Below are 12637 nucleotides of genomic sequence, written 5' to 3'. Positions count from 1 at the left end.
GGATAACATTGTTTTACAGGTTATGCTCTATGTGAGAAACTTGGGTGTGTCAAACTAAATGAACTGCTGCGGGCAGCTAGAATAGCTCTGTGGCTTGTCCACCCCACCCTCCCCCAATGACCCCATTCAAAAATGTCTATGTGACCCAGAGGCCACAATATGTCAAAAGCATGTTGAAATCACTACTAGTAGTAAGGTTTATTTCCAGGCACACTTGTTTGCACGGTCGCTGCGTTCAGACCGAGCAAGCTATGGTCAAGTGGGGCACCTCGTTGAATTCGGAATGGCCTAGAGACTATAGTGATGCCATTTGTTTGCCATTCAGTGTTGATTTCAGCCTGTCCATTTGGTTATAGCAAATCCCTGCTTATATACAGTGCATTTGGAGGGTATTCAGACCCCTTAACATTTTCCACCCCATAATGACAAAACAAAAGCAGGTTTTAAAAAAATGTGGAAATTTCTTTAAAAAGAAAAATGGAAATATCACATTCACATAAGTATTCAGACCCTTTACTCAGAACTTTGTTGAAGCACCTTTGGCAGCGATTACAGCATTGAGTCTTCTTGGGTATGACGCTACAAGCTTGGCACACCTGTATTTGGGGAGTTTCTCCCATTCTTCTCTGCAGATCCTCTCAAGCTCTCTCAGGTTGGATGGGGAGCGTCGCTGCACAGCTATTTTCAGGTCTCCAGAGATGTTCGATCCGGTTCAAGTCCGGGCTCTGGTTGAGCCACTCATGGACATTAAAAGACCCGAAGCCACTCCTGTGTTGTCTTGGCTGTGTGCTTAGGGTCGTTGTTCTGTTTGAAGGTGAGCCTTCGCCCCAATCTGAGGTCCTGAACACTCTGGAGCAGGTTTTCATCAAGGATCTCGCTGTACTTTGCTCCGTTCATCTTTCCCTCAATACTGACTAGTCTCCCAATCCCTGCTACTGAAAAACATCCCCACAGCATGCTGCCACCATCATGCTTCACCGTAGGGATTGTGTCAGGTTTCCTCCAGATGTGATGCTTGGCATTCAGGCCAAAGAGTTCAGTCTTGGTTTCTTCAGACCAGAGAATCTTGTTTCTCATGGTCTGAGAGTCCTTTGGGAGCCTTTTGGCAAACACCAAGCGGGCTGGCGTGCCATTTAACTGATTAGTGGTTTCCGTCTGGCCACTCAACCATAAAGGCCTGATAGGTGGAGTGCTGCAGAGATGGTTGTCTTTCTGGAAGGTTCTCCCAACACAGAGCTCTGTCAGAGTGACCATCGGGTTCTTGGTCACCTCCCTGACCAAGGCCCTTCTCCCCCGATTGCTCAGTTTGGCCAGGCGGCAAACTCTAGGAAGAGTCTTGGTGGTTCCAAACTTCTTTCATTAAGAATGATGGAGGCCACTGTGTTCTTGGGGACCTTCAATGCTGCAGAAATGTGTTGGTACCCTTCTCCAGATCTGTGCCTCGACACAATCCTGTCTCGGAGCTCTACAGACAATTCCTTCGCCCTCTTGGTTTGGTTTTTGTGCTGACATGCACTGTCAACTGTGGGACAGACAGGTGTGTGCCTTTCCAAATCATGTCCAATCAATTGAATTGACCACAGGCGGATTCCAATCAAGTTGTAGAAACATCTCAAAGATGATCAATGGAAACAGCATGCAGCTGAGCTCAATTTCGATAATCATAGCAAAGGGTCTGAATACTTATGTAAATAAGGTATTTCTGTGTTTAAATTTGAATACATTTGCAAACATTTCTAAAAACCTGTTTTCGCTTTGTCGTTATGGGTTATTGTGTGTAGATTGATGAGAAAAAATATAATTTAACTGACTCGCTACAAATGAAGAGCCAGTGATAATTGAAGACGCTTCAGAATTGGACTACTTGATAACCAACCACAACTATAAAGGCTTCAAAGCAGGTCGCCACCTGTACTGTGAAATCTCCAGCTCTCCGACGGTTGTGTGGCATCTAGCTTTATCTGAAGCTTCAATAGACATCAGTGCACATGCACACTATCTATTCCTTGGAAAGAGAGCTTTGTACAACAGACGAGTCATATAATCAATACTCAAAGCTGTACCAGCCCATTTTATTCATTTACACACTTGATTTCACATAAATAATTTTATTTGGGGCTTTCCAATATGAAAAGCCATTTCCTTGAGTCAAGTCATTCATTGTTATGACCGAACAAACACAGTAATGATTTATTTAAGTGATAAGATTTCATTTGAGTTCTTCTGCCTGTTTCGTGTTATGCGTTGTTCCATTCCTAATAACAATTTGGTATAATGTCAGTAATAATCACATACCTCCACAACAAAAACTGAAAGTGAAGTTTCAGTACACTCATTCAATCATTAAGGAATTCGGACCAGGATTGTTTTGTCATGTTTAATACTTAATTTCAGTCTGCATCATTGACTGAAATGAAATATATGTTAGGCCAGAAAGTCAACATTGTGTGAGCAAGTGTCGCTTATTTACACATAATAAGTTGTAAAGTAAATATGGTCAAAGTGTGTGTCTCCATCACTGTGCTTTCTGTTTCTCCCACTGTTCTGGTGTCAGCGTCTTCTGTTCAAAGGCGTGGATCTCTTTTAGCTCTTCAGCCAAGCAGGTGTTCACCATCCTGACAAACCAAAAATCAGAAACAAGAGTCAACTACAGTCTACTCCACATATCCATTCAAAGTTAGCTCATAACCCATATCAGCTCTACCTGCCCACTGTGCCTACCTGTGTCTCGCCAGCAGTGGTTTCCCCTCAAACTGGGGAGACACTATTAGAACTTTGAAGCTGGCAGCACATCTGTTAGGGGATGTGTCTTCAACTTCCTGTGAAAATAAAGCCGGTAGAACAGGTCATTGGTAGGGTGTGTCACACCATAGTGCAGGAGTGGCCAATTCACCACCCGGGTGTGAATGGTTTTGCTCCAGTCCTGTACTAACACGCAAGACTCAACTAAGGTTCTGATCATGAGCAATTGATTAGTAGAATCAGGCAAGAGCAGAGCTAGAACAAAAGCCTGCACACCCAGTAGCTCTCCAGTAGAAGTGTAAATGTACAAATACAAAATGACAAATCAGCCCAATTCTGTTACACTAATTGTTTTTTCACCAATCAATAACAGCACAGGGCAATTTTAGATTTTTTTTAACACCTTTTTTCTCCCCAATTTCGTGGTATCCAATTGATAGGTACAGTCTTGTCCCATCGCTGCAACTCCCGTACGGACTCGGGAGAGGCGAAGGTCGAGAGCCATGCGTCCTGCGAAACACGACCCAACCAACTGCTTCTTGACACAATGCCCGCTTAACCCGGAAACCGCACCAATGTGTCAGAGGAAACACTGTACATCTGGCGACCATGTCAGCTTGCCAAACCCTCTCCTAACCCGGACGATGCCCCATGGGTCTCCCAGTCACGGCCAGCTGTGACACAGCCTGGGATCGAACCCGGGTCTGTAGTGACGCCTTAGACCACTGCGCCACTTAGGAGGCCCACGCACATTGATTTTAACAAACAATTGGTCCCCCCAAAAATGCACCCCTCCGTTGAATTTCAAAAATCCCAATGTGGTCCGAGTCAAAAAGTTTGCCAACCCGTGGCATAGGAGTATACTACAAAGCAGGATCAATGAGTTAGCCTGCTAACTTGCCAAAATATTCTAAAATAACTTTTTATTCTTAGAAATATAAGCTTGTTCTAATGGTCCAACAACCAAAACCACATATCTAAGTTTCTTAATTAAGCAGAAAATCTATATTTATTTCTGGTTGTTTATCAAAGTTAGCTGGCTAACTCATTGATCCTGCTTTGTAGTATAACACCCAGATCTTTTCACATCAGATTTTCAGAGGTGATCTGATTAGTCAAAAGACCAATTAGTCCAAAAAAAATATCAGAATTGAACTCCCTGTGTAAACGCAGCCTATGATGCGCAACATCCATGTTCATTCATTGGGGAATAGGGATACATACCACATGCACCGCTCCGATCTCCTTGATAAGTTTGTCACGGATGTGATCTGTTGTAACAGACATACTTTTGGAAACAATAGTTTTGTTGTCGCTTTATGATCCAAAACGTTACGGTAGGTTATTTTGTTAAACAAGATGACGAAGCGAAAGGGAGGGTCCACTACCATGTATGTATTGAGAGGCGGAATTAGATACTCAGGAAATGTGAAAGTATCCAATCGCAACTATGGAGTCAGAACTTCTAACCAACCAGATACTACTAGGGCGGGAAGAATATTTTTACACAAATGAGCGCTAGAATTGGACCATCTCGGAGTGACCAATCAATTGGGAGATGTGGGGGTCCTTATTTTATGATRTTGTTTAATTTCTTGCCTGAATAAATATATTACATAATAAATAGTTTGTAAATATACCTTCTCACGTGACCCAAGATACAAAATTGTGGGATTTTTCTCTTAAATTCACATTTTGAAATGTATAAACGTTAGTATAATGTGTGCTTTGAACTATGTTGTGTCAGGCATTAGCTTGAACCTCTATTAATTTGAAAACACAGCAAACGTTTGGTTAAAACAAAGGTTATCTATTATATTGAGAAGATACTCGAGTGACCGCTCTAACAGTGGAAATACATGTCCTCCAAGATGGAAGGCAGGCGAGATCAGGTGGGACCATTCTAGCCAATGAGAGGGCAGATACGCGTGACACACCAATAAGTCGTTTTTCTCAAAGTTGCAGGAATGCCACGTGCATCCACTTATACGTCTAATTTATACTGTTACGTCTGTAACAGCATGAACATTACGAAACTTATATTAGTCAAATAAGCCTCAGCTAATTCGACACTATCATAGACCTAAATACAAAACGGYTTTACCTCACTTGGACAGATTTTGGMTGGAGTAAATGCTCTCGCTTCGCTTCTTCCTCTCTTGTTTACAGTACATTTTTCTCACGCAGAACTAGTATCGGTTAAGGGGAAATTAATTAAATGAATGTGTATGTATTTCATAATGCTGGAGTAAAACGATATATTACCATACTACTCACATCAGGGTTAAGTTCCTTTTGTAACCAGGTAGAAGTCAGACTAGCTAGCTAACATAGCTGGCTGGCTAGCTAACTGTTAGCTAACACAGGACAGGTTGCAAAGATCGTTCACGTGAGGTTTATTGACACATAACTCTACATATGGATTTTATTTTGGTGACTTGATCATTTCATGTACATCTACTATGGTCTTGGAGGTAGAGAGTTTATTCGGGGTGTACATGCTGTATTGCACCAATCCCAAATTCAAGGGTCGCATCTACATTGGTTTCACTGTGAATCCAGAGCGTCGTATAGGACAGCACAACGCAGGGCGACACCGAGGTGGAGCCAAGAGGACCAGTGGAAGGGGACCTTGGTAATTAACAGAACTAATGTAAAATAATATGTTGTATGGCTTGTTGCCATTTCTACAGTCTTTGAGAGACCTTGTGCATCATGTGGATTTTGTCTTTGTGCCTTCTCCAGGGAGATGGTTCTCATCATTCATGGCTTCCCCTCTGACATAGCTGCTTTGAGGGTAAGTCAGTAGGAACTGCTTCTCTTTCACCTAATAGGCTGACCACATCGCTCGCGTCGCGAAATTTAGAAATCTTTGTTATTCAATTATTGCACCCATACTGCTCGCGCGCGCCAACGAGCATCTGCGTTGCCAAGGGCTAACGCGTTGAACACACCAACTGCGTTGTTTTTCGTTTTGACACACCAATCGTTGTGTTTGTCTTGCTGCGTTGCAGAGGCAGTTGCAGTGCGTTCTGTGTGGTCGAACTTATGCATCAAATTGTATGCATATGTAACGGATGTGAAATGGCTAGTTAGCGGTGGTGCGCGTAGCGTTTCAATCGGTTACGTCACTTGCTCTGAGACCTTGAAGTAGTGGTTCCCCTTGCTCTGCAAGGGCCGTGGCTTTTGTGGAGCGATGGGTAACGACGCTTCGTGGGTGTCAGTTGTTGATGTGTGCAGAGGGTCCCTGGTTCGCGCCCGGGTCGGGGCGAGGGGACGGACGTAAAGTTAAACTGTTACACGTAGACTTGACAAAGTAGCTAAATGTGAATGTTGAATTTTTGTTGCACACATATCCAGTAAAAAAATGTGGGATTACATAATAAAAACAGTTTAATTGCATAATTTCTTTAAATTTTTTATTCATTTATTTGCCAAGTATATTATTTATTCGATGACATCCACAAATTAATTGTGAGAACTTATAATATAATTTCCCTCCAAAATGCAGTTTTGGAGCGAAATGCAATAATAAATAGTCAAGATAGCAGAGTAGGCTCTTTAAACAATGAGACCAACGTTGAGGAAGGTGGTCTTGATCGCGCTGTTGGGCCGGGACCAGCCCCGCCGAAAGCGCAGGTCTGTGTAGGTCCAGAGATGGTTAAAGTCCCGAAAGCAGGCAGGGGAGTTCCACCGTCTCATTCAAGGAATTCCGAAGTTACTTTCGTCTGGACCGAAGCCAGTTCGATCACCTGCTCCAGATGGTTGGAGCCGGTAAGATACATTCTAGTACATTTTTAAAGCCTTTGATACCATAATTGATTGATATTTGATATTTTATGTGCAACCTAGCTAGCTAAAGGGCTCTAGTTAATAGTCCCTACTTGACATCAGATGTACTTGTACAGAATGTTCATTAGGACTATAACTTTTCCCAAAGTTGGTTTATAATCCTTTTTTAATTATGCAATGTTACCAAATMAAAAGAAAGTTGAGGTTCCTTCTGCCCTGATGAAGGTAGGCTAGTCTTTTCCAGGACCCATTGTTGTTCAACACAGTTAAAGACATTCATTACATTCTTATTGGACTCACATACACTCTTAGAGAAAAAGGTTCCAAAAGTGTCCTTCTGCTTTCCCCATAGGATAACCATTTTAGGTTCCAGGTATAACCCTTTGGGGAAAATGTTATATATGGGTACTACCTGGAACCAAAAAGGGATRTCCTATGGGGACAGCCAGAGAACCCTTTTAAGTAGATAGTACCATTCTTTCTAAGAGTAGAGTTGGCCTGGGCTACAGRTTATTGATATAGTCATAGACTGAATTGTACTGTTTCAAGGCATTGTTAATGATGGTTGATGAGTATTACAATATAATTAGTAGAGCATAATAAACTGTAATGAGGTAGCTATATGAGTAGATAGAATATGTGGGTGGAATTCAAGTTACACACAATATTGATCATTATTTTGAATTATATTTCAGGTTCTTGGCGACAGGGGACTCCTACAGGACCATAGGATTCAGCTTCCGAGTTGGACGGTCCACGGTGGCAGGCATTGTCCCCTCTGTGGCACAAGCCATTTGGGACTGTCTGGTTGTTGAATACATGCCTGTCCCCAAGGAGGAAGACTGGAGGGCCAAGACTGGAGAGGTGGAATTTCCCCAACTGTCTTGGCTCCATTGACGGGAAACATGTAGTAATCCAGGCTCCACCGTGCTCAGGTTTGCAATTCTACAACTACAAGGGTACATATTCAGTTGTACTCTTGGCTGTAGTAGATGCCATCTACTGTTTCCGTGTTGTTGGTGCTTACGGCAAGGGAAGTGATGGCAGGCACTTCAGGAKGGCACCCWGGAGATTCCACRACCTGCATCACTCCCTGGGGCTGAAGACCTGGGACCTGTTCCCCACGTCTTCGTCGGCGACGAGGCCTTCCCTTTAAGACCCAACCTCATGAGGCCCTACGCTGGACGCRAGCTGCCATTGCCAAAGCCTGTAAGGATCTTTAACAAACGACTGTCAAGGTTAGTTGTTGAATGCGCTTTTGGGATTCTGTCAGCCCGGTGGAGAATGTATCGGAGAGTGCTTGGTCTCAGCCCCAAATGACGATGCCTGCATGAAGGCCACATGTGTTCTCCACAACTACCTGCGAAGGTCATTCCAGGAGCCGCTCCGGATGGAGATGGGCATGCCAAATGGTCACCTACCTGATGTCACCAGGGCAGGTGCCAACAACGCCCCCAGACAGGCACTCCAGGTGAGGGAGAAGCTGACCACCTACTTCTCATCGCCAGCAGGTATGCCGTGGAGTGAAATAGCTCTTTTAAGAGCCTCATAACACAAAGGTTATTTTAAGAACCATCCACCATTGTCCATAAAATTGCATTTTTTCCCCAGGTTACTTTATGTATCATTGTCTCTCTTCATTTGGAAGCTATATTTAAGTGACATTTGGGAGTAAAGACCACACCTTAAACCCTTCCCTTTCCCATTAACGTCAGTATTATACACACCTGGCATGGTACATCAGGTGAGCAGGACCACTAATTAAGGTTATACGATATACAGTTAGTATGATAAACGAGATATTAATAAACAACTGACTATGAAAACATTATAGTTTAATAAGTATTCAAGTACAGGAAAGAACATGATAGGTATGTGTTGTAAAATTTAAAAAATAAAAAACAATTGAAAGAGGTGTGTGTGCGTGTCATTTTTTATTTTTTTAATGAATGTGTAGCCTGTAATCTGTAAGAGAACAACAAGAGCATGTATTTTTGGCACAACTGCAGACAGATACAGGCACTACTCATAAAGCCTAGACGTAGTAGGGGAACTTCAGACATGGCCATAAAGAGCGAGAGGGCAGGGCACTGGAGATCTGATGTACAGAGAGGAGTGGAGAGGTATGTGTGTGTGTGTGTCTCTAAAAAAGAAAATAATATGTAGCCATAACACAGCTAAACAAACAAATGGCCCCTGGATGTAATGGACCAGTTGATGGAACATAACTTCACAAAAAGTTTCAACGCCCTGGTTTTCAAGTGGTTTTAAATGAAAGAAATACATTCACCTTTAGTCTTGTAAGATACCTACAAGAGCATCTGTGAATTGTCCAGTGTATGAGTTTCAATTCTGTCAATTCAGAAATATATGTAACACTAATAATGAATGCTATCCTAAGACTTTATAAACAAATMACTTTATGAATTGACTGAATTTAAACGGAACTGACGTGTGTGTGAAATGAAATGTACAATGAGGGAGGTCAAAACAACAACTAGACAACTCCTCTTCCTGTCCTTCCTGTGAGCTGGTCGGCTAAATTGACTCCATCTCTGGAAGGGAAGAGAAAAACAACACATACAAGCTTAACATAATAGAACACCATAAAAGGTGAGATTTATGTTAACTAAATACTGTTTGTATAGTGTAGTTAGAGGCATAAATATTGGAACAGTGCGGTAAAGTTGGTAATACTCGCTGTTTACTCATGGAATTTGTATTTCAGATCAAAAGATGAATATGACAGGCAAATATTTAGACAGCAAACTGTTGTTTTGGGATATTWTCTAACCTAGAAACAACAGCTATACATTTGCCTCATATTAATACTTTGATCTGAAATACCAATTAGCCTACATGAGTATACTGTAAAAATGACCTACTTTACTTCACTGTCMCAAAASTTATGACACTACCTGTGATGTAGAGGRATTTTMTTTTTTACCATTGAACTCGGCTTCGAAAAGCAGCTGATACATTTTAACCTTGAKTGCTGCTTTTCTTTGCTGAGGCAGCCTCTTCAGTGTTGGCACCGGGCTCATGGCAAKGAGGGTCTCTTCATCCTCCTTCCTGTGAGCATCAGGTTGGGCTGCATCCCTCTCGACGACTTGGAGGAGCCTCTGCTGAAATGAGTTGAGTGGATCTGGGGGCTGGTACCTCCGATGACGCCTGGTGTGATGTTGTTTCTCTCCACGGCCACATCCTGACCTGGTGGTCATACTTGTGGATGATGTAGATGTTGTAGAGGGTCTCGCTGCACCGGTGGAGGCGATGGTCACACTTGTAGATGATGTTGAGGGTCTTGATGCACCGGTGGGGACAACACTTGTAGATGACGTAGTAGAGGGTCTGGCTGTAAAATGCCACTCGTTGCCATAGGCACAATAAATGGATCCAGAAAAGAAAGAATGTAGCAGAAGCGCCAAGGCTGCTGGCCCAGACCTCTTCTTCTCTTTCTCTGCCCTTCTCTCTCTCTGGTATTTCTCTGCCCTTCTCTCTCTCTGGTATCTGTCCCTGAGTCCTCTCCACTTCCTCCTACAGTCTTCTACATAGACATGAACATGATAAGCCAAACCATTACCTAGCATAACTATAGTTATTAGATAGCTATCATGAACATGTCACCTACTGTACACACACACACACACACATGGTTATCTGACCAAATTATCAGTGGTACACTAGTATCTACCATTTCTATTACTATTTATCTGACATACACACTCACACTCTTCAAACATGATTATTTGGGAGAGTTATCATGGTTAGTAACTAGCATAATATTTATGACTATTTCTTTCACACACACATCTCATTGGCTAGGTTAGCAAGCTAGGTTAGCTAGCTAGCTAACGTTAAAAATCTGTCGTTCTGTCCCTGAACAAGGCAGTTAACCCACTGTTCCTAGGCCGTCATTGAAAATAAGAATATGTTCTTAACTGACTTGCCTAGTTAAATAAAGGTAAAAAAAAAAAACTAGCCACATCTAGCACAAGCTCACTACTAAACTGACCTGGCAATCCTACTATCGTGGACACTTGTCTCCAAGCAGCATTTTTTGTGTTTATGTCCCTATAGCTGTCAGCAGTTGTGTCAAAAAGACACTGTTTTGAGGAAACTGCGAAAATGATTCTCTCCTCCATGTGTCCAACCGCATGCGACCATCTGCATCAGTATAGGTGCCTAGCTGCGCAAAATGTTATGCAGCAGTGACGCAATTACACAGTCGGTGTGTTCGAAGCGTTATAGAAGCAGGTACTCACGTGCCATCTCCTCATTGGTTATACCCACGTGGGTGACTGAAAGACGAACGAGGTCAGTGGCGGTAATGCACCTAATTTATGAAAGTTGCCAATCGCAATATAAAGTCAAGAGAAGAAAAAGCCTGGAAGGAAGAGAGATGACTAGAAACGATTCGGTTTACCGTTTTATGTGTGGATTAATTGGCGGAGTAGAGGACCTTGTACATTTCAGGTAAAATAACAACTCAATGTTTATAACCCAGGACAAATTAGTTAGCAACAGCAAGCTAGCTAAATAGGACAAATTAGCTAGCAAGTGCAAACTAACTAGCTAAATTGTCATAAATGTTTAATGCTTTCGACCTGTCCCCAAATTAATATAATTGGTTCAGAGTTTGTTTTGATATTTTAACCTGCGCGTCGTGATCGCGTTTGGTGTGGGGGGACAAAATACATTTATGCACGATAGCGCACGCGCACGGTTTGGGTTCCGTGTAACTTTCAATTCAACAACCTTAGTTACACCCCCCCCCATATGTGTCAACTTCCCCACCAGATTGACGTTTCAAGACCTAACCTCTGTCTTCTCCTTCCTTCCATCAATAGTTTGAGTGGGCATGGCAGAACCCCCACTCCTCCCGACGCCTGTCCCACGTCACCCGGCGCTCAAAGAAGGAATCCAGCCTGCAGTTCCACTGGCGTGTGGTGTCCAACATGTTGCGGGTGATGCCGTGGAGCCGCCTGCCCCTCACCACCCGCTGGCTCAAGCAGGAGTACAGGATGGACTTTGAGCCTGGCCTTCAGCCGCCGCTGCACGTCCCTTTGGCCTTCGGCAGCATCAGGGTCAGGAAACAGAAACCGAAGCATGTGGAAGAGGAACAAGTGGAGAAGGGTGCAGATATATGCCTCCTTTGTCAGGGGACTGTTAAGGTAAAGCTAGTGGCGCTTTATAGTAAAGCTCAACAGTGGCCACCAATCCTGGTCCTAGAGAGCATTGAAGACGCAGGGTTTTGTTCCAACTCTGCATCGAAACATCTCATTTAATTTAATCCTTTCAGTCTGCAGATAAGATGACCTGCTTCCATCCCTTATGTCACATGACCAGCCACCTGATTTGCTTAGCCAAACACTTTCTGACGGGTGAGGCCGCACATCTCCTTCCCGTGGAGGGGGAGTGTCCCGGGTGCCGTCACTCAGTACTGTGGGGGAGTCTGATTCGCCACAAGAATGGCTGTTACGGAGACCTGGAGGAGAAGACATCCTCATCCCAAGTAAGTGGGGGATTCAAATGTAGGAATTATGATTGTCAGTGTTTTGTATTTGACTTATTAATTCAGACTTGCCTCAATAACTAACAGTAAAAATATTAGGATGAAGGCCCAAGGCATCTGTGATACTTCTGTTATATGACTTGTAATAATGCATCTGTGTTGTTCCACAGAACCATTGGACAGATGAACTGCAGATCTAATCTGAATGTGATCAGTCAGAACCTTCCTAATATGAACTTTGAACTGCTACCCGAGTCACCATGACTGTACAGAGAAGAGACTGCGAAGATAGGATGAAATACAGTAGATCAATGACTAGCAAGTTACTCTTGAATGGACTTTCCTGCAACAGCAAAGGGTTGATCAATTGATTGATCCGTCAGAAGATTTAATGTTTGCACAAAAATCATGCTGATCTGGTTTGAATTTTTTTTTTAATGCAGCATATGAACCCCTTTTAGATTGTTTTTTTTAGTTAACAGATACAATCATGAATAAGGCCGTTTTAAATGTGTGTAAAACCTATATGTAGTGTATGTACAACCAATAAAACATGGATGCTTTGTTTTMGAGCCATTGAAAGCACAA

At 42.9% G+C, this 12637-nt stretch overlaps 2 protein-coding genes across 2 annotated transcripts; one reads left to right on the top strand and one right to left on the bottom strand.

The window, feature by feature from the left end:
* Positions 1-2043: 2043 nt before the first annotated feature.
* zgc:112271 (BolA family transcriptional regulator) lies at positions 2044-4215 on the bottom strand. Its single transcript, XM_023981984.3, has 3 exons — positions 3967-4215; positions 2722-2819; positions 2044-2615 (listed from the first exon to the last, which is right to left on the bottom strand). Exons 1-3 carry the CDS (start codon positions 4027-4029, stop codon positions 2516-2518), a joined length of 261 nt encoding a protein of 86 aa, XP_023837752.1. The 5' UTR covers positions 4030-4215; the 3' UTR covers positions 2044-2515.
* Positions 4216-4596: 381 nt separating this feature from the next.
* Positions 4597-12637, top strand: slx1b (SLX1 homolog B, structure-specific endonuclease subunit). The gene is made up of 5 exons (XM_023981982.2): positions 4597-5377; positions 5488-5539; positions 11385-11708; positions 11837-12049; positions 12220-12637. The coding sequence occupies exons 1-5, from the start codon at positions 5205-5207 to the stop codon at positions 12247-12249; spliced, it is 792 nt and encodes a 263-aa protein (XP_023837750.1). The 5' UTR covers positions 4597-5204; the 3' UTR covers positions 12250-12637.

Source organism: Salvelinus sp. IW2-2015, linkage group LG37 (genome assembly GCF_002910315.2).
Source record: "Salvelinus sp. IW2-2015 linkage group LG37, ASM291031v2, whole genome shotgun sequence".
NCBI classification, from domain to species: Eukaryota; Metazoa; Chordata; class Actinopteri; order Salmoniformes; family Salmonidae; genus Salvelinus; species Salvelinus sp. IW2-2015.
Note: the sequence above shows the minus strand (reverse complement) of the source record. Positions and strands in the feature narration are given on the sequence as shown.

Excerpts from the sequence above, each read along its gene's own strand:
- slx1b (XM_023981982.2), top strand. The coding sequence starts at position 5,205 with ATGGTCTTGGAGGTAGAGAGTTTATTCGGGGTGTACATGCTGTATTGC. Across the intron at positions 5,540-11,384 it reads CTGACATAGCTGCTTTGAGG|TTTGAGTGGGCATGGCAGAA; the intron begins GTAAGTCAGTAG and ends TTCCATCAATAG. Across the intron at positions 12,050-12,219 it reads AGAAGACATCCTCATCCCAA|AACCATTGGACAGATGAACT; the intron begins GTAAGTGGGGGA and ends GTTGTTCCACAG.
- zgc:112271 (XM_023981984.3), bottom strand. The coding sequence starts at position 4,029 with ATGTCTGTTACAACAGATCACATCCGTGACAAACTTATCAAGGAGATC. Across the intron at positions 2,820-3,966 it reads AGATCGGAGCGGTGCATGTG|GAAGTTGAAGACACATCCCC; the intron begins GTATGTATCCCT and ends TTATTTTCACAG. Across the intron at positions 2,616-2,721 it reads CCACTGCTGGCGAGACACAG|GATGGTGAACACCTGCTTGG; the intron begins GTAGGCACAGTG and ends TTGGTTTGTCAG.